Source organism: Heterocephalus glaber, unplaced genomic scaffold (genome assembly GCF_053883595.1).
Source record: "Heterocephalus glaber isolate CG9 unplaced genomic scaffold, H.glaber_assembly_v1.0 deba00001773, whole genome shotgun sequence".
In the NCBI taxonomy this organism is placed as follows: domain Eukaryota; kingdom Metazoa; phylum Chordata; class Mammalia; order Rodentia; family Bathyergidae; genus Heterocephalus; species Heterocephalus glaber.
In genome coordinates, this window is record NW_028258463.1 from 11,706,584 (window position 1) to 11,734,083 (window position 27,500).

The 27,500-nt window shown below is 59.3% G+C and overlaps 1 protein-coding gene across 2 annotated transcripts; it reads left to right on the forward strand.

Annotated features, from left to right (window-relative positions):
- On the forward strand, positions 1 to 25,881 carry Dhx8 (DEAH-box helicase 8). Of its 2 annotated transcripts, XM_004859279.3 has the most exons (23): positions 1 to 228; positions 5,621 to 5,706; positions 6,195 to 6,267; positions 6,767 to 6,852; positions 8,068 to 8,177; positions 8,492 to 8,860; positions 9,694 to 9,838; positions 9,921 to 10,124; positions 10,535 to 10,622; positions 12,119 to 12,216; positions 12,839 to 12,986; positions 14,572 to 14,753; positions 15,266 to 15,460; positions 15,808 to 15,993; positions 16,185 to 16,395; positions 17,025 to 17,206; positions 19,474 to 19,614; positions 22,013 to 22,168; positions 23,413 to 23,550; positions 23,748 to 23,876; positions 23,964 to 24,160; positions 24,633 to 24,812; positions 25,430 to 25,881. In XM_004859279.3, exons 1-23 carry the CDS (start codon positions 81 to 83, stop codon positions 25,647 to 25,649), a joined length of 3,672 nt encoding a protein of 1,223 aa, XP_004859336.1. In that variant the 5' UTR covers positions 1 to 80; the 3' UTR covers positions 25,650 to 25,881. The 2 variants fall into 2 exon arrangements, with proteins under 2 accessions (XP_004859336.1, XP_004859337.1); XM_004859280.4 differs by lacking the exons at positions 1 to 228; positions 5,621 to 5,706; positions 6,195 to 6,267; positions 6,767 to 6,852 and having other exon boundaries at positions 8,062 to 8,177; positions 8,473 to 8,860.
- Positions 25,882 to 27,500: the final 1,619 nt, after the last annotated feature.

Sequence of the window (27,500 nt, forward strand, 5' to 3'; positions counted from 1 at the left end):
TGAACAAAAGAGGCGCCCGCCGACCCGGAAGTCAAAGCGAGAGTTTGGCCAGGCCTGGAGCTGGCTGGGGAAACGCAGCCATGGCGGTGGCCCTGACCCCTGTAGGAGCGCTTGGGGCTTCGGAGCCGGGCCCCGCGGAGGAGCTCGCCAAACTCGAGTATCTGTCCTTGGTGTCCAAGGTTTGCACCGAGCTGGACAACCACTTAGGGATCAACGACAAGGATCTAGGTGAGTCCGAGCGGGCCTTGGGTTAGAGTTCGGGGGCGCCGCCGCCGCACGGTAACGGTGAGGGTGGCAGTGGCTGTGGTTGGCGTCTGTCGGTCTCCTGCGCCGGAGACCGCGGCCGGCGCTCTTGCTGTCGTTTGGCTTCGCCGTCGCCCTACGTGGGGTCGCGGTCAGCTTTGCTTGGGGTCTGCGATCGCGATTCTCAGACACTGGTACTGGATCAGCCCTTCCCGGGGGAGCTCTGAGAAGCCAGAAAGGCAAGGACCGGGGCCAAGGCTGCAGGCTGGGGTCCCTTGAGGAGGTGACAGGGACTGGCCGGGATCGGGGCCGGACGCTCGGAGGGCACTTGATGTCCACTGTCACACGGGGTCGCAGGCGGGGCGTCTGCTGCTGTCCTCTCAGTCAGCCGATGGAAAGCTGGGGTAGCTGGGCAGGGGTAGAGCGGCGTGGGACCCCTAGCGCCTCCAAAGCAGGGAGGAGGGGTTAGGAAGGTTCGGTTTTGTTTTTTTTCAATTTTTTTAGTTCTGAGGATTGAACCCAACGCTACGTCCCCAGCCCTTTTTCCAAGTTTTATTTTGAGACAGGGTCTGGCCAAGTTATTCAGGCAGGACTTGCATTCGTCATTCTCCTGCCTCAGCCTCCCAGAGCGCTGGGATTAGAGCTGCTGCACCAAAGGCTAGGGAGGTTAGCTATGTAATCTCGGGGAAGGTCTTTACTTTTGGGGTTTTTTTTCCTTGAATTCTTTTATTGAGCCGGGCTAGTGGCCCACGCCTGTAATCCCAGCACTCGGGAGGCTGAGGCAGGAGGATCGCTGTGAGTTCGAGGCCAGCATGGGCTACATAGTGAGTTCAGGGCCAGCCTGAACTACAAAGGGAGACCCTGCCTCAACAAACCAAAAACAAAAAATTTTTTTTTATTGGTACATTTTAGGTATACAGTACTTTTTTATATTAAACTTGTAGTTTTATTCAGGTTTGATTTTATCCTTTTTTTTTTGGTACTGAGGATAGAACTCCGGGACCTTGCACTTGCCAGGCAGGCAGCAGAACCACTGAGCTAAATCCCCAGACCTCAGGTTTGATTTTAACAAATGTGTCAGGGAGAGAGCCCGCAGGAAAGGGTGAAGCCCATGGGGGCAGGGTCTCCCAGGTGCCTGAGGAGGGGGCACATCCCTTCCCCGTTTCTCTTCCCTCCCCATCTAAAGGGGCACAGGGAGAGACACAGGCAGGGGAGAGAGCTGGTCCCCAGTCTGTGGGGCTGGTGTCGGGGTAAAGAGCTATGGGGAACCGGGGACCAGATCGTGGACGAATAGGGAAAAGGGCACAAGGACCGTTTACCAGAACCTCCTGTGTTCTGATTCCAAATTGAATTTTTAAAAAATTGCATTAAAACCAAAGAAACAAAACTCAACTCCAAGCAGCATCCAGGCCTTCTCCTCCACTGGGGCCCTCGTGGGAGGGAGAAGAGGAGGCAGCGTCACCAAGGCCATGGCTCCCTCCCTCCTAGCCAAGGGAGCTCGGTGAAGGGCAGGGGCCCTGACAGATTGAGTGGGTGGGGGACCAAAACCAAACTCAGATAAATTGCGGAGGAGGAGTCCAGCCAAGGGCCCAGCTAGAGTGCGGCCAGGCTGAGGGAGGAGCCTGGGCAGGCTGAGGATCACTGCTGCCGCTGGGCGCCACCCTAGGAGCCAGTTATTTTACCATGGCCTTGGTTTACCGTGGTCTCAGTTTATAGTTCAGGCTGGCCCTGAAATCATTATGTAGCTCAGGCTGGCCTCGAACTTGTGGGAATCCCCCCACCTCTGCCTCCCGGGTGGTGCTGGGATTACAGGCGTGTGCCACCACACCCCACAGTCCAGTCATACTTCTGCTCAGTCTCCTTGCCAAGGTCCCCCTCAGGCAGACGAAGGTCCTCTTGCACCTCCCTGCTGTCCTGGGGCAGTGGTAGGTACCCATCCTGAATGCCAGTCCCCCGGAAATCATTCCTTTTGAGGTTCAGGATATCCATATTATGAGCTGATGGGCAGACATCTTCACATTTCCTCCCAGGAAAGGGCTCAGTACCAACCGCGTGGGCCTTGGCCTGGCCGAGCTTGCCAGTCTTCGAAGGAGACATCTGGATGGCCTTGCATGGCCAGCCTTGGTGCACCACAAAGCCGTTGCTACGCAGTGCTGAGCGCCACATTGGGGAGGTAGCTGAGGCCCCGCGCCTTCTGTCCTGACGTCCAAACCATGTGCCATCCTACAAGGCTTGGGTTCCGCCGCTCTCCTCTGCCCCTCCCGAATCCCGAGCAGTCCCATCTCTCCTCGGCCCAAGCCGAGGTCCCGCCCGCCCTTACTTTCTCTGAAGCTGTTTTCCTCAGTGTGTGAAGTGGGATAGCTTCTCCACTGACCATGCAGCACCTAACAAAACGCCCCGAAACCAATGTAATTTACCGTTCACTTTTCGCTTGCCTTTGGCCTGGATGGGCCTGTCTCCTAAGGCTGAGCATCCCAACCCAAAAGTCTGAGACCCGAGGCTTGTTGAGCACACTTGGTGGCAGTGAGTGTGGGCTGAGCTCTCTGTGCATGGCTGGGTGAGCAAACGCCGTGCAACTTAGTTTCCCCTCCACCTTTCTCTATGCCTTTTTTTTTGGTACCGGGGATCGAACTTGGGTCCTTGAGCTTGCGAGGCAGGCAGGGAGCAGAACCACTGAGCTACATCCCCGGCCCTGCCTTCCTCTGTTTCACTTAGCATGTTTTCAGACTGTACCCATTTCCTATAAAAGTCTTGAATTTATTCTTTATAGCCAAGTAGTATCTCATTATGTATAGATACCATCGTTTCTTTGTCCGTTCATCTGTTGATGGACATACAGGAAGAAAGAGGGAGACAGAACTTTGGCACATAGGAACTGGACCAAGAGGCCAAGGGTCGGGGAAAGGGAAGGGCGTGTAAGAAATATTTAAGATGTGTCATGTACATGTGCCAACTACCCACAAAGAATGTAATATTTATATGTCACAAACACGAAGTAAACAATAATAGTAATGATCATGAAAATGAGGAAAGAGGGCCAGGGATGTAGCTCAGTGGTTCCGCCGCCTGCCTTGCAAGTGCAAGGACCCGAGTTTGATCCCCAGTAGCAAAAAAAAAGAGGAAAGAGCACCTAGATGCAGAGGGTGGTGGGTGTGGAGGGAGGGAGAGGGTAATGAAAAGAATAAGGATATGTTAAGTACACATACCTACTCCCTAAGGCGAATGGGAACATCATGCACTCCAAACACACATTAATAAATTAATAAAAGCATAAGTATTTTTGTTTAGAGATATTTCATACTTCTTTTTGCATCCTAATGATTTTTCAGCAGATGTTTTGAAAGTATTATGTAATTATGCCTATGGGTCTGTGGGAAAAAACCTGCATGTTGCTGGTTTATTGAGTTTTGAATTCTATATAAAGATCTATCTGTCATAGTGATATAGGGGGAAAAGATGTATTTCCCAAACCTTCTAGATATCTGGAATGTGAGTTCGTGTTCTCTAAAATCAAAGAATGAATTCTAGGAGCCACGGAGGTTAAGAGTAGAAAAAGTTTATTGGGAGAAAGAAAGCATCTGCCTAAGAGAGACAGAGGGGCACCGGAAAGTGGGTTGCCTGCCCACCGCACGTTTTAAGATGTTTTATACAGCAAAGCCATGTGGTGATGCGGGTACAAAGTGGGACAAAACTGTAAGACCCAATGGAAATTTACAAGGTGGGCATGAGGTGGGACAAAACCATGACCAACCAATAAGATTACAAGTACAGGGGCCGGGGATTTAGCTTAGTGGTTCTGCCACCTGCCTTGCAAGTGCAAGATCCCAAGCTCAATCTCTGGTACCAAAAAAAAAAAAGTACAAGTACAGTCACCCAGGTAACATTGATTAAATGGGGATCAAATGGGGAGACAAGTCACATACAAGGAATTTCCCATTTACAACATCAATCACTGCTATCTATCTCTAGGGGAAGTAGTACTTCTTTTCCTTTTTATAATGCTAACCAGTGAATGTGCCTCAGTTGTTCTCCATGTTGGTTCCTTGCTGTGTTGGCTCCTGCAGGGCCGGTCCCATCTAACTGCACATAAGATATCTAATTAACTTACCTCTCTGCAGCATTCCCTGCTGTGAAGAAGTACCCCTAACTGCTGTGAGGGGGCACAGGGCAAAGACCGTCCTGGCTGCTTCCAGCTGAAGAGGGTCGTAGTGGTCATCAGCAGTCAGAGTTACTCTCCAGAGAGTCTATCTAAAGGCCCTCGACAGTGCCAGGCATTGTCATCTTGGTAGCCTATAGCTTTGCGTCTGGAGGAGACAAAGCCAGAGAAACAGTTAATACATGGGCCAAATTATAAGATCAGCAGGATTGCTATGACTATCACCAACAAGGGTCTCCACCGGGAGGACCTAGTAATAGCCTCCCACAAAGAGGATAAGGAGAAGCTCCAGGGGACTTCAGAATCCAACATAGAAGTCGTATTGTGTAGGTTAGCAGTTTTGAGCTGTTTACAAGCCTCCGCCTTTCTCTAAAGAACATGGCAGAAGCTGGATGCCCAGATTGCAATCTTGCCTCGGTGACTGCTGGGTAGGACGGTGTCTAAGGCCCTGAGAGCAGAACGATATTGGCCCCCGCTTAGGAGTGTTGTGTGGGGAGAACCCGGTCAAGCACTCAGCACGGTGCTCAGAAGCCTCGCTTACTGCTGGCCGTGTGATTGCCTTGTGCATGAGCTGTGTCCTGACAGCCTGATGGCATTGGGCTTCCCGGTGCTGTCATCGAGGGAGGAAGGCAGGGCTGGAGATTGGCCGGCCTAGCTCGGTCCAGGCCTTTGGCTCAATCCCCAGGGCTGAAAAACAAGTAAAGGCAAATCTCGAGGCAGGCCGCACCACTGAGCTGATTCCCCGGCCCGGTAAAGGCAAATCTCAGCCCAGAATTGGAAGGGAAGTACTAGTCTTCCAGGTCTGCTGTGTGATTTGTGCACTTTTGAGGGTTAGAATGAAAGTAAAGTCATTGAAAAGTTCAGGTGTGACCTTGCCGAGACTGCAGGACAGGTCCTGCTGTGCGCATGTTGTGCCCTGGCGCCTTGGCCTGCTGTCACCTCCAAGTCTGCGCGCACTGCTCTGATCGGCTGAGGGAAGAGGGGCTGTAACCTGAGGCGGAGCCGCTCCGTGGCAGCGTCTTCTCTGCCTTTCTCCCAGCTCGGGCAGCTGGGAGACCCGGGGCCCTGTGTGACCGCGGCTGGCTGGCCAGGGCTTTCCCCTCCCTCGACTGCGGCCTGGGGTGTTTATGACTGTGCATAACACGATGATTTTGTTTCAACAGACTTGGAACCAATTTCTTACCCAAGTCTGCATGCTTAATTCCTTTTCTTTGTCTGCAGCTGAATTTGTGATAAGTCTCACTGAGAAGAATACCACCTTTGAGACTTTTAAGGCTTCCCTAGTCAAAAATGGTGCAGAATTCACGGTATGTTTATCTGCAGACTCATCCGTTCTCTTTCTTTCCTTCCTTCCTTCTTTCTTTCAAAAGGACAAGTTTATTTTGGCTTCTTTTTTTCTTTTAATGGTGCTCTTGAATTAATTGCTAGGATTTCAGATAGGATTCAGAGGAAGGAAGGGGCCGGCCTGTGGGTACCAGTTCACAGCCCCACGAGTGCATGTTCTCCTACCCCGAAGCAGGGTTGGGAGAACCGGGTTTCCTGTGACCCCTCCCGAGGACGTCTGCAGTGCTCACGTTCTGGTTCTGTAGTTGGGAGGTCAGTAAGAGTGGAGGTTTAGAGGTTTCAGAGCTGGTTCTGAACGGTGGGAAAGGAGTGGCGACTTCCCCGGGGCTCAGCGGCTCAGCTTTGTGCGGAGCTCCCTCCGGGCTCAGCTCCACGCTTAGCTGAACCGCCCAGCAGCTCCCTCCCCGAAGACCCCCGCTGGGCCGCAGTCTTCACGCTCTTTCTCCTGCAGGATTCCCTGGTCAGCAACCTGCTGCGTCTCATCCAGACCATGCGGCCCCCGGCAAAGCCATCCATGAGCAAAGGTAAGCGTGCCTGGGCCGGGCTCAGACCCAGAGCGCTTGTCCCGGGCACCCTGGGCTTGCTGAGCAAGGAAGCGTTTGGTGAACATTTTCAAGGGACTTAGGACAAAACTGAATTTTTTTTTTTTCTGGTGGCACTGAGGATTGAACCCAAGGCATTTGCTCTGAGAGGCATCCCCAGTCCTTTTTTATTTTGAGACAGGGTCTCAGCTAGTTGTTGAGTTGCCCAGGCTGGGCTCAAACTTGTAATCTCCTGCCTCAGTCTCCCAGATTGCTGGGATTACGGTGTTAAGATGAAGCTAAAGAATACTAGGCCAAGGAAGTTTGCTGAGAGCTGAGTGGTCAGCGTGTTTGCAAAATTAAGTTACACTTGTAGTAATCACACATCCGTTATGTAGCAAAACACAATCTCATTGAAGTTATCTTGTTAAGCAGTCATATTGAGTATATGTTTTTAACTCTTTCACGCTCTCTCCTGCTTCCTGCTCCTTGGTGGAATCAGACCCCGTTGTTAAGCCCAAGACCGAGAAGGAGAAGCTGAAGGAGCTGTTCCCGGGGCTCTGCCAGCCTGACAACCCAGCTGTCCGGGTACGAGTGCTCTGCTCTGCAGGGGTGGGGGCTCGGCCTACCCACTCTGTCTCTGTAGAGATTTGTGACTTATGTATGAATGTATTTGAGACAGGGACTTGCTGTGTAGCCCATGCTGGCCTTGAACTTGTGGCAGTCCTGCCTCAGCCTCCCGAGTGCTGGCATCACAGGCGTGTGCCCCGCACCTGCTGTGATGTTGCTTTGAGGTTGTTTTTCCAAGGGAAGGCGAGTGGTCGCCCCCCGAACACACACTGTATGGGACAACGCTGAGGACGAGGAGGGCAGGGCTGGGAGCGGAAAGCAGTGACGGGCGTTAGATGAAGCAGCGCAGGCTGGGGCAGGGCCTGATGTGTGAGATGAGATTGTTTTTGGTCCCAGGACAGGTTAGGGGCCTGACTTCTGAGGCGTTTCTGTTTTTCAGCTTGATTGCACCAGGCATCTGTTGAGTAGCACTTGTCACCCAGCGCTGCCCGTGGTGCCTGGCACTGGAGTGGGGCGGGACGCTGGCGGGGAGAGATGAGTGATGAGAGACAGCAGCACGGTGGCCCGGACCCGCAGGGTGCCCTGGAGGCTGGGCGTGGTGGGCACCTGTCTCCCCAGCACTCGGGAGGGGGCTGAGGCCAGCTGGGCCACCCAGCTTGTTTGGAAAGAACAAAAAGCAAAAAAAAGCAAAGGGGAAAGGCGGTGTAGTGTTTGCACCTGACTTACACACGTCTTGCACGTCCGTCGCCGTCCCTGGGTCGCAGCACGAGATGCGCCGTCCCTGTGGCGCGGTCGTGGCCCGCGGTGCTGTGCGGGGCGCGATGTCACAGCCTGCACAGAGGATGCTCGGCGGGTCGGCCTGGTCGTCGCCACGGACGGACGCAGGTGCAGGACCGCAGGAGTCCCAAGGCGGGGCTGGGGCGGGCGCAGAGCAGGGGCGCCCCTACTGACTCCCGTGGTTGCCTTTCGGAGGGTTGTAAGGGAGCGGCTCTGCCTGGGTAGAAATCACCCTCGAGAGGCTCTGCCCTGTTGGAAATCCTTGTGGTCTTCTGCCTCTGTCACAAAAGTGGTGGACTGGGCCTGTCAGCGCAGCTGTCCCGGGTGCTGATTCTTTTTTTTTGGTACTGGGGATGGAACTCAGGACCTTGCACTTGTGAGGCAGGCAGTGGAACCACTGAGCCAAATCCCCAGCCCCTGAGTGCTAATTCTTGCGCACCCCCCTCTGCCCTGCAGACCATGCTGGACGAGGACGATGTGAAGGTCGCTGTGGACGTCCTCACAGAGCTGGAGGCCCTGATGCCCAGCGCCATGGGCCAGGAGAAGCAGAGAGACATGGAGCAACGGTGTGTCGCAGAGTTCTGTCCTCGGAACTTTAGGGCGCCGTGAGGGCCGATTCGTGGACCGGGCCCGACAGAGTGGGGGAAGAGGCTTCAGCGTCTGGGCGGCTGTGCGCGAGCTCCCCATGTGTGTTGGTGCAGTGAGGGTGAAGTGCTGAGAAGGGAGCAGTCGGGCAGGGCCTCCAGGCTCAGGGGCGTCTGGGTCGCTGGATGTCACCGCCTCAGCCTGCCACGTGGACAGCGCCTCGCTGCGCACGCAGGGATGCAACCCTGAGATCCGGCTGGCTTCTTTTTCAAACAGGTCCTTGTTGATTTATTAGGGACAGGATGAAGAAGAAAAAGCGGAGCCGGAGCCGGAGCCGGGAGCGGGAGCGGGACAGAGAGCGAGTCAGAGAGCGAGTCCGAGAGCGAGAGCACAGGCGCAGACACCCGGCTGGCTCGCGGCCCCAGTCCCGGGCCCAGGAGCGGAGCAAAGGGAAGTCCAGATACCGGTCGAGGAGCAGGAGCCAGAGCCCCCCCAAGGACCGGAAGGACCCCCGGGACAAGGACGGGGAGAGGGGCCTGGCCAGGTGGCGGGACAAGCACGTGGATCGCCCACCGCCTGAGGAGCCGGCCCTGGGCGACATCTACAATGGCAAGGTCACCAGCATCATGCAGTTCGGGTGCTTCGTGCAGCTGGAGGGGCTGAGGTAGGAGCCGGTGACGCGCCTCTGTCACCGCAGTTTTCCTGCTGCGGAACTGGTGCATGTGTTCAGTGATCCGCCATGTCAGGCTCTTAGAAATTGACTCTTCTGTTTTCCATGCTGGGATCGAACCCAGGGCCTTTGCACTGAGCTGCATCCCCGGCCCCTTTTCATTCTTCCATTTGAGGCTTTGAGGCAGACTCTTGCCAAGTTCCCCGGGCAGGACTCAAACTTTCAGTCTCGCTGCCTCGGCCTCCGAGGGTGCAGGCCTGTGCCACCCCTGGCGCCCTTGCTTTCGAAATGTCCCGGAGCACTTAGCCCTTCCTTGAGGGCCTTCAGGAGCCCTGCCCGGGGCTGGTCAGACAGCCGAGAGTTTGTGTCTTTGCCCCCCAGCCAGCCCCCTTCCTTTGCAAGGGTGGGGATGTGGGTCCTTTTGCATTGTTTGGCTTCCTTCTTGTGAAATGACGACTTTTCCCTTTCCCTCTCCTTTTCCTTTTTTTTGGTGCCGGGGATTGAACTCGGGTCCTTGCGCTTGCGCAGCAGGCGGTGAAACCACTGAGCTAAATCCCCGGCCCTCCTTTTCCTTTTTCGTACTGGGGATGGAACTCGCAACCTTGCACTTACGAGGCAGGCGGTGGAACCACTGTGCTAAGTCCCCAGCTCCCTCTCCTTTTCTGCTGCTTTTCCCTTCCTCCCCTCCTGTACGGAGCCAGAGCGCCCCATGCTGGCCAGGCGCCATGCCCCAGCCGCTCTGCCTCTTGCTGAGACCACGCTCCTATCCTGCTCCAGGTGGCCTGGGCAGGAGTGCCCAGCGCCCAACTGTGTCCACCTCTCCCCAGGAAGCGGTGGGAAGGCCTGGTGCACATCTCCGAGCTGCGGCGCGAGGGCCGCGTGGCAAACGTGGCGGACGTGGTGAGCAAAGGCCAGCGGGTGAAGGTCAAAGTGCTGTCCTTCACCGGGACCAAGACCAGCCTGAGCATGAAGGTGGGTGCGGCGTCGTGGGGCGCAGGGTGGCCGGAGCGCGTGAGGGGCAGCGCAGGAGCCTGGCACCCTGCTCCCTGCCCAGGACGTGGATCAGGAGAGCGGAGAGGACCTGAACCCAAATCGGCGGCGGAACCTGGTGGGGGAGACCAGCGAGGAGACCTCCATGCGGAACCCGGACAGGCCCAGCCACCTGTCGCTCGTCAGCGCCCCTGAGGTGGAGGACGACTCGCTGGAGCGGAAGCGCCTCACGCGCATCTCGGACCCCGAGAAGTGGGAGATCAAGCAGGTCAGCCGGTCGTGGTCGCAGCCACCTCGCTGCAGCGTGGCCGGGAGGAGCGGTGGCCCCGGGGACTCTGGCTGCGGCCTCTGGAGGGCGTGGTGTTGCGCCCAGAGCGTGGCAGTTGCCATTTCAGTCCTTGCTGCTATTTTCATCGTTCTTGGGAAATGTTAGAGGCGCAGCAAGCCGAGCACAGCTTCCTGCCGGGCTGCTAGGATGGTGCCGAGTCCGGGGCAGGGCTGGACACGGTGCTGGAGGCCGAAGTGCAGGGAGCTGTGGCCGGTGACTGCCAGGGGGACCTGCGGGCCCAGGAGGGGACGAGTGACGTCCTGGGCTCCCGCAGGAGCCTCTGGCTGACGCCCCCGACAGCAGAGTCCACCCCCAGCGAGTGACAGTGTTGCCTCTGTCCTTTGGCTTAGATGATTGCGGCCAATGTCCTCTCCAAAGAGGAGTTTCCAGACTTCGACGAGGAGACTGGCATCCTCCCGAAGGTGGACGACGAGGAAGGTAGCGCCTGGCCGAGACGAGCTCTCGGGAGAGGGTGGGCGAGGGGCAGGCTGCGGCCGTGTCCCAGCCCTGTGGGCTCTGGAGGGCAGCAGGAAGCTCGCTGGTGTGCCAGCTGCTTGTCACACTTGCTGCCCGAGTTTCCAGGACATAGGGAGTCCCAGAGCTGCACTTGAGGAACGAGTCTGACCTTGAGTCCCAGTAATCGTCCTGCGGGCCCCGGGTCTGCCCAGATAACTCAGTCACGGCTCTACACGGCGGCCAGTTCAGCCCGGCCGTGGGTTCTTAAAACTGTAAAATGGGCCCTAGAAAGGCACCTCCGTTTCTGTAGCATTAAGGGAGCGCCCGCTGCGTCCCTCTGCCAGCAGCGGTGGGCGTGACCAGTGCGTCCCCTCCAACCGAATCGTTCTCTCTTCCCGGGGGCAACCGCAGGCCTCTGTTTTTCTTTTTGCCTGTGCTGGGGTTGAAGGCAGGACCTTCGCACTGAGCCTCGCGCCAGTCCTTTTCCGTTCTCCGTCCTGAGACAGTGTTGCTCAGTGGTGTAGGCCTCAGTCTCACAGCAGTCCCCCCTTCTGCCCACCACGCCTGGCTTCTGACTAATTTTGAAGACAGTTTTTTGCCCCTCCACTGTGGGTCAAGACTTACTCCCAGACAAAGCGGGGTGGCGCGCCTAAACGCCACGCGGGCTGTCAGACCACAAGTGTCTGTCCACGGGCTGAGGTTCCCTCCACAGCGGCCCTGACTCGGGCACAGATGCCCGGGCGTCGCCTGGGCTGGGGAGGAGGGCAGTCTCGGGTTCGAGTCCCTTCACTTTACCTCCATGTCAGAAGCCTCTGTGGGTGAAGTTCGTTAGCGCTCACTGGAATCCATTTTCTGAGAAAGTGAAGCCTCTCCCTCTCCCCCCCTCTCCCCCCCTCTCCCCCTCTCCCCCCCCTCCCCCCCTCCCCCCCCCCTCCCCCCCTCTCCCCCCTCTCCCCCCTCCCCCCCCTCTCCCCCCTCCCCCTCCCTCCCCCTCCCTCCCCTCCCTCCCCCTCCCCCTCCCTCTCCCCTCCCTCTCCCCCCCTCTCCCCTCTCCCTCCCTCTCCCCCCCTCTCCCCCCCCTCCCTCCCTCTCCCCCCTCCCCCCTCCCTCCCTCCCTCTCCTCCCCTCCCTCTCCCTCCCCCCCCCCTCCCTCCCCCTCCCTCCCTCCCCCTCCCTCTCCCCCCCCCTCCCCCTCCCCCCCTCCCCCCCTCCCTCCCTCCCCCCCTCCCCCCTCCCTCCCTCTCCCTCCCCTCTCCCTCCCTCTCCCTCCCTCTCCCCCCCTCTCCCCCCCTCTCCCTCCCTCCCTCTCCCTCCCCCTCCCCCTCTCCCCCTCTCCCCCTCCCCCCCTCCCCCTTCCCCCCCTCCCCCCCCTCCCCCCCTCTCCCCCCTCTCCCCCCCTCCCCCCCTCTCCCCCCCTCTCCCCCCCTCTCTCCCCCCCTCTCCCTCCCTCTCCCTCCCTCTCTTCCTTCCGCACTCAGATGAGGACCTGGAGATCGAGCTGGTAGAGGAGGAGCCCCCGTTCCTGCGGGGCCACACAAAGCAGAGCATGGACATGAGTCCCATCAAGATCGTCAAGGTGAGGCCGGAGGGCAGCGGTCCTGTAGCTCACGGTGTCGGGGAAGGGGCCCAGCCTGGCAGAAGCCGCCTCGGTGGCGTGGAGGGCGGGCTAGGAGCGGCTGGGGGCCTGTGGCTGGGGAGGGCGCTGCGGCCTCTCCTGGCCCTCTGCGGTGCTGCCAGCAGTGAGGAGATTGAGTCACCCCTCAGGAAGCACGGCCCACCTGTTTTGTGGCAGTGGGGATTGAACCCGGGGCCTGCGCATGAGCTCGAGCTCCATCCCCAGCCCTTTCTGTCTGTGTCTGAGGCGTCTCGGTCTCACTGCTGAGTAGCTCAGGCAGGGCCGGAGCTTGCAGCACCCTCGGCCTGCCGGCCTCCCCCCGCAGGGGACAGACTGCGTCTGGCTGCTTTGCCTGTGCTAGCCACATTTAGGCCTGAGCGGTGCCACATTGGCCTTAGTCCCCGCCTCAGGCACTGAAGGGTGTCCTGTCACCTCCTGACCCCCTGGTTCCGTCCTCTGTGCTCCGCTCCTCAGCGGTGTCTCCGTGTCTGTCTCTGCTGCGTGGCCCTGTGCTGAGGTGAGCTTTGCTCTGCCGTGGCCGGGGCTCCCGAGGACGTGAGTGATGCCACCTCTCCCCCCACAGAACCCGGATGGCTCCCTGTCCCAGGCCGCCATGATGCAGAGCGCGCTGGCCAAGGAGCGGCGGGAGCTGAAGCAGGCGCAGCGGGAGGCCGAGATGGACTCCATCCCCATGGGCCTCAACAAGCACTGGGTCGACCCCCTGCCTGATGGTAGGACCCGAGGGGTGGGCTGTGGGGTGCTGAGCCCTCGGGGTTGCACACTGGACTCGAGCCTCAGTTTCCCCTCTCCATCAGAGTGTGTTGGCTAGTTTCGCTTTGTATATAGACATTGGAAACAACACACAACTGTTCACTGACCCTGGCCAAATCATAGGTTGGCTTAATTTTGATTTTCTGAATAACAAAAAATTTTATTCTAAAGTCGGATGTCATGTCATACACCTGTAGTCCCAGCACTGAGGCAGGAGGACTGCTGTGAGTTCAAGGCCAGCCTGGGCTACACAGTGAGACCTTGTCTAAAGCGCCCCCAGTTTTTTCTTTTACTCTAAAGATAACACAAAGGCATAGTGGTGGATGCTTGTAATCCCTGCCCTGTAGGAGGCTGAGGCAGGAGGATCATGAGTTCAAGCCCAGCCTGGGGAACGAAACAAGATTCTGGGTCAAAATGAAAAATAAAAGACTGAGATGTAGCTCAGGGCAAAAATCCTGCATTTGGTCCCCAGTGCAGTACTGCAAAAAAAAATCCTATCGCTTTAAAGCCTCCTTTGCACAAGACTCCCTGAGTGACGTTAGCTGCTGGGGATGCAGTCGTGAGCGATGCAGGTGAGAAGGCTCTGCTGAGCCTCACAGCTCAGGTGGAGATGAGCCTTTAACCGGAGCCGCCGGAAGCTCATGGAGTGTGCTCCGATAGTGCTGGGGAGGGCACGTGCAGGAGTGGGGACAGGAAGGGTGGGGGCCTGGCCTGCAGGATGGTGGCCAGGACCCTGTGGCGGGCGGTGCAGTTCGGGCTTGTTCCGAGGTGGGGAGGACAGAGGAGCCAGGAGTGCAGGCTGCAGGCCAAGGTTGCTGCGTCGGCGGCTACCGTTGGAGGCTGTAGCCCTCGCTGAGTGGGTTTTCCTCCGCACCCTCCCCTCCGCGTCGGCTCCCTTTCCCAGGGCTTTGGCCGCCGAAGGTGTGATTCATTTCGTATCCCAGAGGGCCCCTAAACTGTGTTTTTGTTTCTCACATGAGTTCCAGGGTTGACTACCCAGGGGTGCTGTACCACTGAGCTGCAGCCCCAGCCCTTTTTCACTTCTTATTTAGAGACAAGGTCTCGCTAAGTTGCCCTGGCAGGGCCAGAATTTGCACACCTCCTGCCTCAACCTCCTTCTGTGCTGTGGTCACAGGCGTGCACCGCCAGCCCCATCTCCGGGTTAACCCTGAAAACCTTAAGCCAGATACTGACACCACGGTGTATTATGTGGCTGGGGCGGCCCAAGAGACAGAAGGGACTGGAGGTTGCCAGGGGCCCGGCAGGTGGAGGAGCTGCTTCCTTTCTGGCGGTAAAAATGTTCTAGGAGCAGTAATGCTGGTTGCACAGTGGACCACTGAGGGGGGCACCAAGCGGGGACGCGGCAAGTGACCCTCTCTGCAGAGGCCCTCAGGAGCCCCAAGCCCGGGAGCCCTCTCAGCGCCTGCTGTCCGCTCCGGGCCACCAGTGTGCCAGCCCCGGGGCCCCCGAGAGCCACGGGTTGGGGCCAGGCTGCCGAGGGGCTGCCCATGGGGCTCGACCGGACTCAGTGCCATCTCCTTCCAGCCGAGGGCAGGCAGATTGCGGCCAACATGCGGGGGATCGGGGTGATGCCCAGCGACATCCCCGAGTGGAAGAAGCACGCGTTTGGGGGTAACAAGGCATCTTACGGCAAGAAGACGCAGCTGTCTATTGTGGAGCAGCGGGAGGGGCTGCCCATCTACAGGCTCAAGGGGCAGCTGGTGCAGGTGGGAGCGGCTGCGGCTGCCAAGGCTGGTTGGTGGGTTGCGCTCTTTCTCCTGAGAGAAAAATGTGTTTGAACTGGGGAGCCCGCGCCGCTCCAGGTGGGCGGTGTTGGGGCGCAAGGCCCGCAGCTGTGGTCAGAAGCTAAAACGGGGAGGCTGGGCCAGTGGCCCCGCAGGCGAGGACGGTGCTTCGCAGGCTGCTTCTGGCCCATTGGCCAGGCCACACACCTGCTCCCGGGACCCCTTTCTGCAGCGGCATGGAGCTGTCCAGGCGAGCACAGCTGCCTTCCTTTGGGGGTGGAGGCGCTCATTGGAATAGTCTTGTTGCTCGGTTATAACCCTTTGCCGTTAAAGTAGCGTGGAAGTGAGAAATAACTTCGGGGAGAGGTCCAGAGATCTGGGAGTGGCACATAGGGAACTGTTTTCTACCTTGGTACTTGCTGTTGAGGCCCGGCCCTTGGCCCTCTCCCGAGTCCGCAGCAGCTGTGCGTGACCCGGATCTCCTACACCTTCAGGCCGTCCACGACAACCAGATCCTCATCGTCATTGGCGAGACCGGGTCCGGGAAGACCACGCAGATCACCCAGTACCTGGCCGAGGCCGGCTACACGTCCCGGGGCAAGATCGGCTGCACCCAGCCCCGGCGCGTGGCTGCCATGTCCGTGGCCAAGCGGGTGTCCGAGGAGTTCGGCTGCTGCCTGGGGCAGGAGGTAGGAGGTGGGAGGCTGCTGGGAGGCCCTGCCCTTAGCCGTCAGGTGGGAGCTTGGCCTCTTCAGGCTTCTCCTGGGGGGCAGTGTCACGACGCAGCCGTCCGTCCACGTCAGGGTAAAACTTGTGTATTAAGACGATGGTTCAAGGCTGACCGAGGTGGTGGACGCTTGCAGTCCCAGCACTTGGGAGGCTGAGGCAGGAGGCTGACCGAGAGTCTGAGGCCAGCCTGCGCTACACAGGGAGACCTCATCTCCAAAACCAGATAGGGATTGTGGTTGAAGCCTTGCCGGAATGTGCCTGCACAGAGAAAGTTGTGTCTGAGCCCCACGCATCTGTGCCACTCCAGGTGGGCTACACCATCCGGTTCGAGGACTGTACCAGCCCCGAGACCGTCATCAAGTACATGACGGATGGCATGCTGCTGCGCGAGTGCCTGATCGACCCCGACCTGACGCAGTATGCCATCATCATGCTGGACGAGGCGCACGAACGGACGATCCACACTGACGTGCTCTTCGGGCTGCTGAAGAAGGTAATGGGCCTTTTGCCCCTTCCTCCCGTCAGGAGCTCGCTTCTGGGCTGGGGTGTGGCCAGTGGCCGAGGGCTGGCCTAGCGTGGCTGGGCCCTGGGTTCAGACCCGGGGAGAAGCAGCTGGCTGGAGGAAGACTGGGGTCCCTCTGCCCCGGGAGGTCCTCGTCCCCAAGCCGCCCGCGCTCCCTGCAGACGGTGCAGAAGCGGCAGGACATGAAGCTGATCGTCACCTCGGCCACGCTGGATGCGGTGAAGTTCTCCCAGTACTTCTACGAGGCCCCCATCTTCACCATCCCGGGCCGCACCTACCCCGTGGAGATCCTGTACACCAAGGAGCCCGAGACCGACTACCTGGATGCCAGCCTGATCACCGTCATGCAGATCCACCTCACCGAGCCGCCAGGTGGGGCGCCACCTCCTGGGCCGGATCTTCCTGGGGGCGTCTTCTGCTGACCCTCAAGTTTCGAATTTAGTTCTTGCGGTGCCCGGGGCTGAGTGCAGGGCTTCACGCTGAGCTGTCTGCTCAGGCCCACTCAGTCACCGTGTTGCACAGGCTGGGCGCTCGGCCTCCTGGAGTGCTGGGGTGGCAGATGAGCACCCCGCGCCTGGCGGGAAAGTACCTTTCCTTTGAAGTCCAGGTCTCTGAGGCTCAGGCTGCGTCTTTGAAGTGTTGTTGAAAAATACACAAAGTGGTGTTCAGGGTTTGACTGCAGCTCCTCACACGTAGGCAGACAACGCCTTGGTGTATTTAGAGGTCAGAACGTGAATGTGCACTTTCTGTCGTTTGCGAGTCTGTTAATATTGCCGCATGCCTGGTGTAAAGCCTGCACAAGCCAGTGCTGCAGTCCAAGCTGCTTGGGAGGCTGAAGCAGGATCAGTTGAGCCCAGATATTTGGGGCCAGCATAGGAAAACTATCTCCTAAAGAAAACACAGGATGGAGTGAGGCCTGGGCAGCATGCCTACCTTCCACGTGTGCAGCCCGGAGTTTGAGCCCCGGCAGCAGGCTCAGGCCCCACTCCGCGCTCTCCTAGGTGACATCCTGGTCTTCCTGACCGGGCAGGAGGAGATCGACACGGCCTGCGAGATCCTGTACGAGAGGATGAAGTCGCTGGGCCCTGACGTCCCCGAGCTGATCATCCTGCCCGTGTACTCTGCCCTGCCCAGCGAGATGCAGACCCGCATCTTCGACCCGGCCCCCCCAGGCAGCAGGAAGGTAAGGCCGAGCTGCTCCACACCCCCACGCCCGTGGTTTGCCAGATGTGTGGCACCCGGGCTGCCCGGGTGCACAGGGAAGGGTGTGGCTGTGGCTTCTCTTCCTCCGCTCCCTGTTCTTGTCACACTTTTCAGGTTACACCGAATAGCTCCGGGGAGCTCATCCGCCGCCTCACACTTGGACAAATGTCCTGTGAGCCCCGGCCCAGCTTGGTTTTATTTTTATTTTTTGGTACCGGGCATTGAACTCAGGTGCTTGCGCTTACGCAGCAGGTGGCGAAACCACTGAGCTAAATCCCTGGCCCCGTTTTATTTTTTTGAGACAGGGTCTCAGTACGTAGCCCAAGGTGACCTCGAACTCTCAGCGGTCCTCCTGCCTCAGCCTCTTGAGTGCTGGGGTGACAGGAGTGCACCCCCACACCCTGCTCTGCCAGACTTTTCAGCTGTGACGAGGCAGCAGGAGAAGGCAAGCGTCCCCCACGGGCCAGGGTAGTTCTCTGAGTCCTGTGACAGCAAGAGTGGCCCTGAGGGCTGGAGCCGGTTCTGCAGGAGCCAGCCGTGTGCTCCGGGGTCGGAGCTGAGTGCAAGTGTGTGCAGCTGTGGAGGACTCAGATGCCATCTCACACCTGTGTCTCTGTCTGCCTTCCGCTGCCCTGACAGAAAACCTGCAACTGGGTCAGTGAGGAGGAGCGGACACGTGGCCTTCATACTGTGGCAGCCCCGGTGCAGGCCCATGGGTGGGAAAGCAGGAGTAGCCGGCCAGCATCCTGGGAGGCTGAGGCAGGAGGGTTGCAAGTTCCAGCTCTGCGTGGGTCACATGGAAAGAGCCTCTCTCAAAAGTAAAAAGGGCTGAGGGCCAGGGGTTTAGCTCAGCGGTTTCTCCACCTGCTGTGCAAGCGCAAGGACCCGCTTTGATCCCCGGTACCAAAGATACCAAAACGAAACAAAAAATGAAAAGGGCTGAGGGTGTAGCTGAGTCCAACCCCCAATTCCCCAGAGAACGCAGGGGGGGCCGGAGGAGGCGCTTGCCCTGCACCCTGCCCCACTGCAGGTCCCGTCCCAGGGCCTTTGCTACCTGAAGCCATCTGTCTCCACTCCTAGGAACACAGCCATGGGAGATGGAAGCCTGTGTGTGTGTGTGTGCGCGCGTGTGTGTGTGTGTGCGCGCGTGTACATATGCAAAAACCTGTAAACCAAGTCAGGTGAGGTGGCGCACGCCTGTCCTTTCTGTGCTCTGGGAGGCTGAGGCAGGAGGATTGCAAGTCCCAGCCCAGCCTGTGCAACTAAGTGAGACCCTGGCTCAAAATGAAAAATGAAAAATGGCTGGGGCTGTAGGTCAGTGTGACGGCCCTGGGTTCAATTCCCAGGACCGAACAACACACTCAAGGAAACCAGTGTTCGCAGTGCTGTTATTCTTGACAACTCTAGAGTGGAAGCAGCTCAAGCGGCTACAGACAGATGAGGGGGCCCATGGGCACGGAACGTCCTCAGTGGAGAACATAGTGAAGGCAGCCCGGGTGTGGTGGCATACGCTGTGGCCCCAGCACTTGGGAGGCTGAGGCAGGAGGATCGCTGTGAGGTCAAGGCCAGCTGAACTACATAGCAAGATTCTATCTCAAAAAACCAAAAACTTTTTACAAAAGAAACAAAGATGGCATGCACAGTACAGGCCAAGTGTCAGGCGCCGGCACCTGGTGGTGTGCGTAGCTCTGGCCACTCCAGCCTGGGGCTTCCTTGGGGGCCGAGTGGTTCTGAAGCTTCCTGCCGAGATGCAGCCAAGTCCCAGGGAGCCGAGGGCCGCTGAGCTGCCCAGAGGCCGTGTCCCTCGTCCCAGGGCCTCAGGCATCCCCAGCTCCTGCTGAACCCGCCCCAGGTCTTGGGGAGGCCGAGTGGGCAGGCGGCCAGGTGAGGCGTGGTCTGTGGGCCAGCTCACAGGCCAACCGGCTCCTGGGAGCCCTGAGCCCCGGATTGTGTTTCCTGAGCCGGGGCCCGCACTCGGCTCTCGCTCCCCGCGTACGACCGCCGTGACGACTGCTTTGCAGCCCGGTCTCACTGGGGAAGGAAATGTCACTGTGCGGGTGTGAGACGCCAGGAGCCGCTTTCCCAGGTGACACCTGCAGTGCTGGCTCCGGGCAGGGCCGCGGCACTCACGCCAGCCAGAAGTGGCCCGCATGGCCGCCTTGTCCGTTCCGCCACTCCGGGGTCTGCCTGCCCAGCTGGCCCCACGGGCAGGTGTCTCCCACCCACTCCCCTGTGCCTCGCCTACAGGTCGTGATTGCCACCAACATCGCGGAGACCTCGCTGACCATCGACGGCATCTACTACGTGGTGGACCCCGGCTTCGTGAAGCAGAAGGTCTACAACTCCAAGACTGGCATCGACCAGCTGGTGGTGACGCCCATCTCCCAGGTACGGCCTGCGGGTGCCCGCCGCCTCTGCACGCACACACGAGCCGGGTGAGCGACGGCTGCACAGTGCTCCTCTGTAGTCAGCGTTTCGACACTACCACGTTCTGTGCAATTGGAACTTCAAAATATTGAGTCCTAGCATCCTAGATGGCCTGCTTTAGGTAGGAGGAACATTTTTTGTTTTTTAAGACAGGGTCTCACTGTGTAGCCCAGCCTGGCCTCAAACTCCCAGCAGCCCTCCTGCCTCAGCCTCCCAAGTGGTGAGATTACAGGCGTGCGCCACCATGCCTGGCTGGAACGTGTTTTTAAAGAACTCTGCTTACCCATGTGTCTGAGTTAGCAGTGATCCATAGTGATTCATGAGATGAATGTGGCCCTTTAGTGATGATGAGATAGTTTCCTGCTTAAATTAGATTAAGAAGTGAGTAAAAAAACAGAGTGAGTGACGGGATCACTTTTTTAGGGGCAGTTTGGCACCAGCGCTCATCCTTGTAGGCCGACTGTCCCTCTCTGGGGTGTGTGGGAGTCAGGAGGCGGAGTCTGTGCTGTTTACCCGCCAGGGGCCCCTCCTCCCTGAGCGAAGAAGAGAGCACGCTGCAGTGCAGGGCGGCTTGGCCTGAGCTGCCGGTGTGGGTGTGTCTGTCCAGTGCTGCGTGTGTGTCCTGTGCTGGGTTATGTGGAAAAGTGAACCACCGAATACTGTGACTGGTATGCCCCGGTTTTTGTTTAAAAACACACGGCATGAGCTGGGTGAGGTGCCGGACAGCTGTTGTCCCAGCACTCCGGGAGGCTGAGGCAGGAAGATTGCAAGTTAAAGCCCAGCCTGGGTGGGCAGCTCAGTGACTTAGGGAGACCCTGTGTCAGAGTTAAAAGGTAAGAAAGGGATGTGGCGTAGCTAGTGTCAAGGCACCGAGTTCAGTCCCAGCACTGACCAAGCAATGACAAGTGGTCACGTTTTAGCACAGTGTGCTTGTGGCGGGCTGTGGTGAGTGTGTGATATGCCTGGGTGGGGCGCGGAGCTGAGATTCGCTGGGCTGTGCTGGGCTCTGTGCTGGGCTCTGTGCTGGTGCGTGAACTTTTTTGTTCTTTGGTAGTGGGAGTTGAACCAGGGTGCTCTCCCTCTGAGCTGCACCTCCAGCCCTTTTAATTTTTGAACAGGGTCTCATTAAATTGCCTAAGCTGTCCTCAAACTTGCAGTCCTCCTGTCGTAGCCTCCCAGGTAGCTGGGCTTACAAGTATGAGTCACCATCCCCAGCCTGATAGGCATTGTTTTCTTTGTACTATTTTTTGAGGTTTTTTTGTTTTGTTTTGTTTTTTTGTTTTTGGTACCGGGATCCGAACTCGGGACCTTGTGCTTTCGAGGCAGGCGCCAGAATCACTGACCTAAATCCCTGGCCCTTTGAGGGGTTTTTTTGAGACTGGGTATTGCTGTGTAGTTCAGGCTACCGTTAAACTCATTATGTGGCCCAGGCTGGACTTGAACTCACAGTGATCTTCCTGCCTCAGCCTCCTGAGTGCTGGGATTATAGGTGTGTGCCACCACACCTGACTTCCTTGTACTTTTATATATTGTTTTAATCTTTTCAACAGACTGGTATTCCTCCATCTCTTTCTTGAACTGGGGATAGAACTGAGCTATTTATTTATTTACTTTACAGTGTGTTGGGTTTTTGTGGCGTTTTTTGGTACCGGGATCGAACTTGGGACCTTGCACTTGTGAGGCAGGTGGCAGAACCACTGAGCTACATCCCTGGCCCTGTTTTTCATTTTTGGAGACAGGCTTTCGTTATGTGGTTCAAGCTGGCCTTGAACTCACTGTGTACCCAAGGCTGGTGTCCCAGCTCCTGGAGACTCTCCTGCCTCAGTCTCCGAGTGCTGGGATTGCCAGTGTGTGCCACCACACCCAGTTCGTGTTGACCGTCTGTAAAAACTGCAAACCATGTTCATTTTGACTCACATCACAGTAGCAGCTAACAGGGTCCCGGGCAGGGTCCTGGTGTCTTCACCTACGCTGATGTCGTTCGTCTCTCACCGGCCTGTGTGGCTGAGGACGGAGGAGACTGCCCTCCCGAGAGTGTGCAGGGCAGCCTGGCTCTTGCGTGCGCCTGCAGGGCTGCGGGTGTGCGGAGCGGGTCCCCCGCGGTCACCTCTCCTGCTCCCCTCCCCTCCCGCCAGCCCAGCAGGAAGTGCAGTTTCCCTTGTCATGCAGTTCGCCTTCCTGATGTTAGCAGAACCCAAGAGCTGCGCTGAGCACTGGGAGTCTGAGGAGCGCAGGGCTCACCCGCAGGGCACCTCAGGGCCGGCGCAGCCCACACTGCGGTGCGGTGTGCAGAGGCCCCTAGGAAGGGCAGCGGTGCCATTGCGCAGTGTCCGATGGTCTCGTCCCTGTGTGTCCTCAGGCCCAGGCAAAGCAGCGCGCGGGCAGGGCGGGTCGCACAGGCCCTGGGAAGTGCTACCGGCTGTACACGGAGCGCGCCTACCGTGACGAGATGCTGACCACCAACGTGCCCGAGATCCAGAGGACCAACCTGGCCAGCACCGTGCTGTCCCTCAAGGTAGCTGGCGGGCGCTGCCCTGGTCCCAGCGGCTGTGCGTCCCCTCCAGAGACTGTCCCCAGGTCGCTGTGTCTGCAGTGGGCGTGTCTCCTTTCCAATAAGCAGCAGGACACTTGGTTGCGTTAAGGTTTCATTAGCATTTAAAAGAAGGAAATTAGGAAAACAGGCGGTGCCAGACTGGACTCCCCTCAGGGCTCAGCGTCCAGCTCAGCATCCAGATCGGAGTCTGCTCCTGGGGGAGGTAGGCGCGCTGTCGGGAGCGCCCAGCGGAGCTGAGCCAGGCGCTGTGGTCGGGATCCTCCCCTCACGCCGGCCCACGCCCCCTGGCCTCGCTACCCCGGGGCACCCGCCGGCGGTGGGCGCACTGCTTGCCCGCGAGCTCCGCGGCCCGCGCTCTGTCCCCGGTGCGTGCGCCGTCCGCAGCCCCCGTGGTGTGGCGCCGCCGAGCGCGGAGGCCAGGCCGTGTGCCCCACTGTCTGTCTGCGGTCCGCTCGGGTGGACCGCTCACTGCTAGCGCCGGGACAGTGGGGCTGCGACCCCGGCCCACTGGGCACGCGCTGCACGCTCCTGGCCCTTGCTGGCAGTCGTGGGCTGGCGCCACCTTCTGGCCTTGGTGAGAACTGTGCTGTGAGCCGCGGTGCGGATCTGGGGCGCAGGCCGAGGGGCGCAGGCCGAGGGGCGCAGTGGCGGGCGGGCCTGCGCTCACCTCTTCAGCTGCTCTCCGAGGCGGCCCTGGTGTCAGGTTCCTTCCAGCAGTGGGAGGCCCCCCATCTCCTCCCCGCAGCTTGGTTCTGTTCTGTTCCGGCTCGAGCTTCCTTGAAGGTGTGACCTGCCGGCACCGCGCTCGGCGCTGGGGATGCGCCTCCCCGAGCCATACCTCCAGCCCTTACTGTGGTTTGAGCTGCGCTTCCCTGCTCACCAGTGCTCGGTGGACATTTGTCCCCCTTCTTGGGAGAGATGTTTAGTTCAGTCCTTGGCCCATTTTCAAACCATGAGCAAGGACATGCTTTCTGTACAGCCTAGGCTGGCCTCCAACTCTGCGACCTTCCTGCCTCAGCCTCCTGAGGGTTGGGATGGCAGGTGTGCACCAGTGCGCCTGGCAGGGACTGGCTCTCTAGGGTGTTGAGTTTCGAGGGGCTCAGTGCGGGGATCTGTGCCCCTGCTGGCGCCTTCCTGAGTGCAGATGAGACGGCAAGGAGCCGTGGGACCCCGTGTCACCCCTGACCTGCTCGGTCCCCTCCCAGGCCATGGGCATCAACGACCTGCTGTCCTTCGACTTCATGGACGCCCCCCCGATGGAGACCCTCATCACGGCCATGGAGCAGCTCTACACACTGGGGGCCCTGGACGATGAGGGGCTGCTCACCCGCCTGGGCCGCAGGGTGAGGGCAGTGGCCTGGCCGGGCCAGGGCTGCGGGGCCCTAGGTGCTCGCCCCCAGCACGGGTCCCATTCTCTGCCATCACCGGGAGCCATTTCCTGTACGGGGCGGGGAGCTGGGTGTGGGCCAGGCTCTGTCCCCGGCAGCCTGGGCCCGCAGTGTGGGTGTGGCTGCCCCTGAGAGCCTGCGCCCCATCACAGATGGCAGAGTTCCCACTCGAGCCGATGCTGTGCAAGATGCTCATCATGTCGGTGCACCTGGGCTGCAGCGAGGAGATGCTGACCATCGTGTCCATGCTGTCTGTGCAGAACGTCTTCTACAGGCCCAAGGTGACCAGGGACCGCGGGCGGCAGGGGCGCGGGCAGCCGCTGTGGCCGGGAGATGAGCAGGAGGTGACCACCACCCCTATTCGGCAGGACAAACAAGCCCTCGCTGACCAGAAGAAAGCCAAGTTCCACCAGACGGAGGGCGACCACCTCACGCTGCTGGCCGTGTACAACTCCTGGAAGAACAACAAGTTCTCCAACCCCTGGTGCTACGAGAACTTCATCCAGGCCCGCTCCCTGCGCCGGGCGCAGGACATCCGGAAGCAGATGCTGGGCATCATGGACAGGTGGGGGTGGTCCTGGGCTGGTGTGGGACCCCCGGGTGGCATGGCAGGCCATGGGCTCCTGCCTTCGTGCTCCTCCCAGATGACAGTGCAGCTGCAGAAAATTCCTAAAAGGGGGTGCAGTGCTGGTTGTTTACAGCCTCTAGAAGCCAGGCATGGTGGCGCATGCCTGTCATACCAGCTCTTGGGAGGCTGAGGCAGGAGGATCGCATTGCATTCAAGGCCAGCCTGGGCTGCATAGCCAGACCCTGTCTCAACAAACACAAAAAGCCCCAAGACCAAGCAGACCCCCTAGAACACTGGGCCTAGGATTACACGCCTGGCGGCTGGTTGCACCCACTGTGTGGAGCTGTGGTGTCCTCAGGGCTGAACGGCAGGCGCTGGTGACCACTGTGGGGACTTCGAGGCAGTGGCCTGGTGCCGTCCTCCCCGGGGTAAGTGGCTTATGTCTCCGCCTGCGACTCTCGCCTGCCAGGCACAAGCTGGACGTGGTGTCATGCGGCAAGTCCACAGTGCGCGTGCAAAAGGCCATCTGCAGTGGCTTCTTCCGCAACGCAGCCAAGAAGGACCCGCAGGAGGGCTACCGAACGCTCATCGACCAGCAGGTGGTCTACATCCACCCCTCCAGCGCCCTCTTCAACCGGCAGCCTGAGTGGTAGGTGGCAGCCCGGGGTGGGGGGTCCGGCCCTGTGTCTGGGGTTGCTGTTCCCGGAGCAGCAGAGGCCGGATGGGGTGCAGTATGAAGCTTTTCAGGAGAGAGCGCCATGGGGCAGAGGAAGGGCCGACTAAGCCTGTTAGTGAGGCGATCCAAAGCGTGTTAGAGCAGCACTTAGGGGAACGCGGGGCTCTTGAGCTGGGCATGGTGGCGCACACCTGTCCTCCTGGCATGTAGGGCCCGAGATAGGAGAATCCAGGCAAGTTCTAGGCCAGCCTGAACTGCCTGGGGAGACCCCATCTCAGAAACAAAACAGAAAAATCAGGCACTTAGAACTCCAGTGTAAAAATGACTTGAACTCAGTGTGCTCCCATGGTAGAAGGGTTGGGGCCTTGCCCGAATCTCCTTGGTATTTGGGGTCCTTTAGGACCCCAGAACTCTGAACGAGAAACTGGGATCAGAGAAGGCGTGACAGGCTCTGTCCTGGAGCCCTGTGTCCCGAGCCCCAGGCTGCACGGCTGGGTGAGGCTGTCATCCACAGCCGGGGTCGGGGGGCGGGCAGGCCGGGCGGAGCTGAGCGGCTGTGCTGTGCCGTGCTGTGCTGTGCCGTCCCGCAGGGTGGTGTACCACGAGCTGGTGCTGACCACGAAGGAGTACATGAGGGAGGTCACCACCATTGACCCGCGCTGGCTGGTGGAGTTCGCGCCCGCCTTCTTCAAGGTCTCTGACCCCACCAAGCTCAGCAAGCAGAAGAAGCAGCAGCGCCTGGAGCCCCTGTACAACCGCTATGAGGAGCCCAACGCCTGGAGGATCTCTCGAGCCTTCCGGCGGCGCTGAGGCCCTGACGGCGCCCTGAGCCCTGACTGTGCAGTCCCGCAGAGCGGAGCCCGGCATGGCTGGAACTGCAGCCCTCACCTACGTCAGGGACTTGGGGTCACCCTGTGTCGCCTCCTGGAGAGGCAGCGGGGGGGAGGGAACCCCCGTGGCATCCGCCTGCTCCCTCCCAGCCCTCCTGTCCTTGTCCATCTCCTCCCAGAAATATTTATTTTCTTAAAGAAATGAGAACGGCTTCCTGTGTCTATCTTTATCAGAGGTTGGGATGCTGGCCGGGGTCAGGCTGAGGGGCTGCTGGGTCTGCACCCTGGGGGTGTGGCGGAGAATCCCGGAGCCAATCCCGGCACCTGCCACGTGGCCTTGAGTCACCGAGGCCTTGCAGGGCACTGCAGGCTGGTGCTGCTGAGTGCCTAGTGTGTCCTATACTGGGCATCAAACTCAGGACCTTGCACTTGCAAGGCAGGCGGAACCACTGAGCCAAACCCCTGGCCTGTTTCCTTTTGAAACATCCCGAGGGGTGCCACAGCTCGTGTTTCATCTCCTGTGTGTCCCCTGCCACCATGGGCTTCAGTGAAGGGGTTTTGTGTCCCAGCCACCCTGCCCAGCAGAAAGCCAACCTCGCACCCCCACCCCAGAACTTTCTTGGGTTTCTCCTCAGCTTGTCTTGCCAGGCAGTGGCCCCCGCTACCCCGCAGAGCTGACAGCTGCCCCTGGGGACACTGGGGGGGTCTGGTGCCCCTCCCCAGGTCAGCAAGCCCTGCAGTACTGGATGACTGTGTGCCGGACGCGAGGCCTTGCCGAGAGGCACTCGTGAATGTGCCCTGTAGACGCTGCTCACAGGGCTGTTGGGGCTGCTAAGCCAGGTGACCCCCCATCTTGCCCCAGTCTTAACTCAGGCCCAGACCGACCTGGCGCCATGCCCAGCACCCACACTGAGGGAAGCTTTGGTTTGGTACCACTGGGGATAGAACTCAGGGAGCTCTACCACTACGCTGCATCCCCAGCCCTTTATTTCCAACCGGATGAGGTTGTCAGGCTGGCCTCGACCTTGGGATGCTCCTGCCTCAGCCTCCCCCTCCCTGTGTGCAGCACCACCCGCAGCAGGGTGGGTGTCTGGCCCTCTACTGAGCTGGTGTTTCTGCTATGACGGAGGCTGGGCTTGGCCTCCCGCTGTCCATTGGAGCAGCTGCAGTGACAGACCTGGGTCAGCTGGGGCCTGGGGAGGCAGTTGCCATGTTCCCGTCAGGGCCAGCATTGCCCAGACCAACAGCCTGGGGGTGTGGACACCCTGGGTCCAGGGAGCCCAGCTCAGCAGACCGAGTGCCCAGAGTCACTGTCCCCAGGACGCAGGTGACTGTGGTCAGTGCTGTGCTCAGGGTGGGGCTGGTCCACTTCCCCTGCCCCGACCTAGGGCTTCCACCTGATAATGGCCACGCCATCACGTGGGACTAAATTATATGTATTTTAAAACTTGGAACAGATTTTGCCCCTTGCTCTGAATCTTCAGTGTGAACCACGCTGTTGCTAAGATGAATGAGCTCACCGGTGGGGAGCTGGGGCCTGGCCACACCTTGGCACCCCTTCCGCCCTCTGCCCCACCGGACTCTGGGCTCTGATTTGGGCAAGGGCGCCAGCTCAGCCCTGGCCAGGTCCTCTCCACCCTCCTGGGCACCTTCCCCTCAGTCCTCAGACAAATCCTGTGTCCATCCGGGAGGAGGACATGCACGGGTGAACCCAGGTGGCCACACCCCAGGCCACTGCCCACTCTGGCCTGGCCTCACGTCCCCAGCCTGGGAGGGGGAGGCAGAGCGCTCTGGCGGTCGAGTGTCCCTCCGTACTTACACAGAAGCGTTA

Coding starts and splice junctions, on each gene's coding strand:
- Dhx8 (XM_004859279.3), top strand. CDS start 81: ATGGCGGTGGCCCTGACCCCTGTAGGAGCGCTTGGGGCTTCGGAGCCG. Junction 14,754..15,265: donor TCAAGGGGCAGCTGGTGCAG/GTGGGAGCGGCT, acceptor CTACACCTTCAG/GCCGTCCACGACAACCAGAT. Junction 24,813..25,429: donor TTCAACCGGCAGCCTGAGTG/GTAGGTGGCAGC, acceptor GCCGTCCCGCAG/GGTGGTGTACCACGAGCTGG.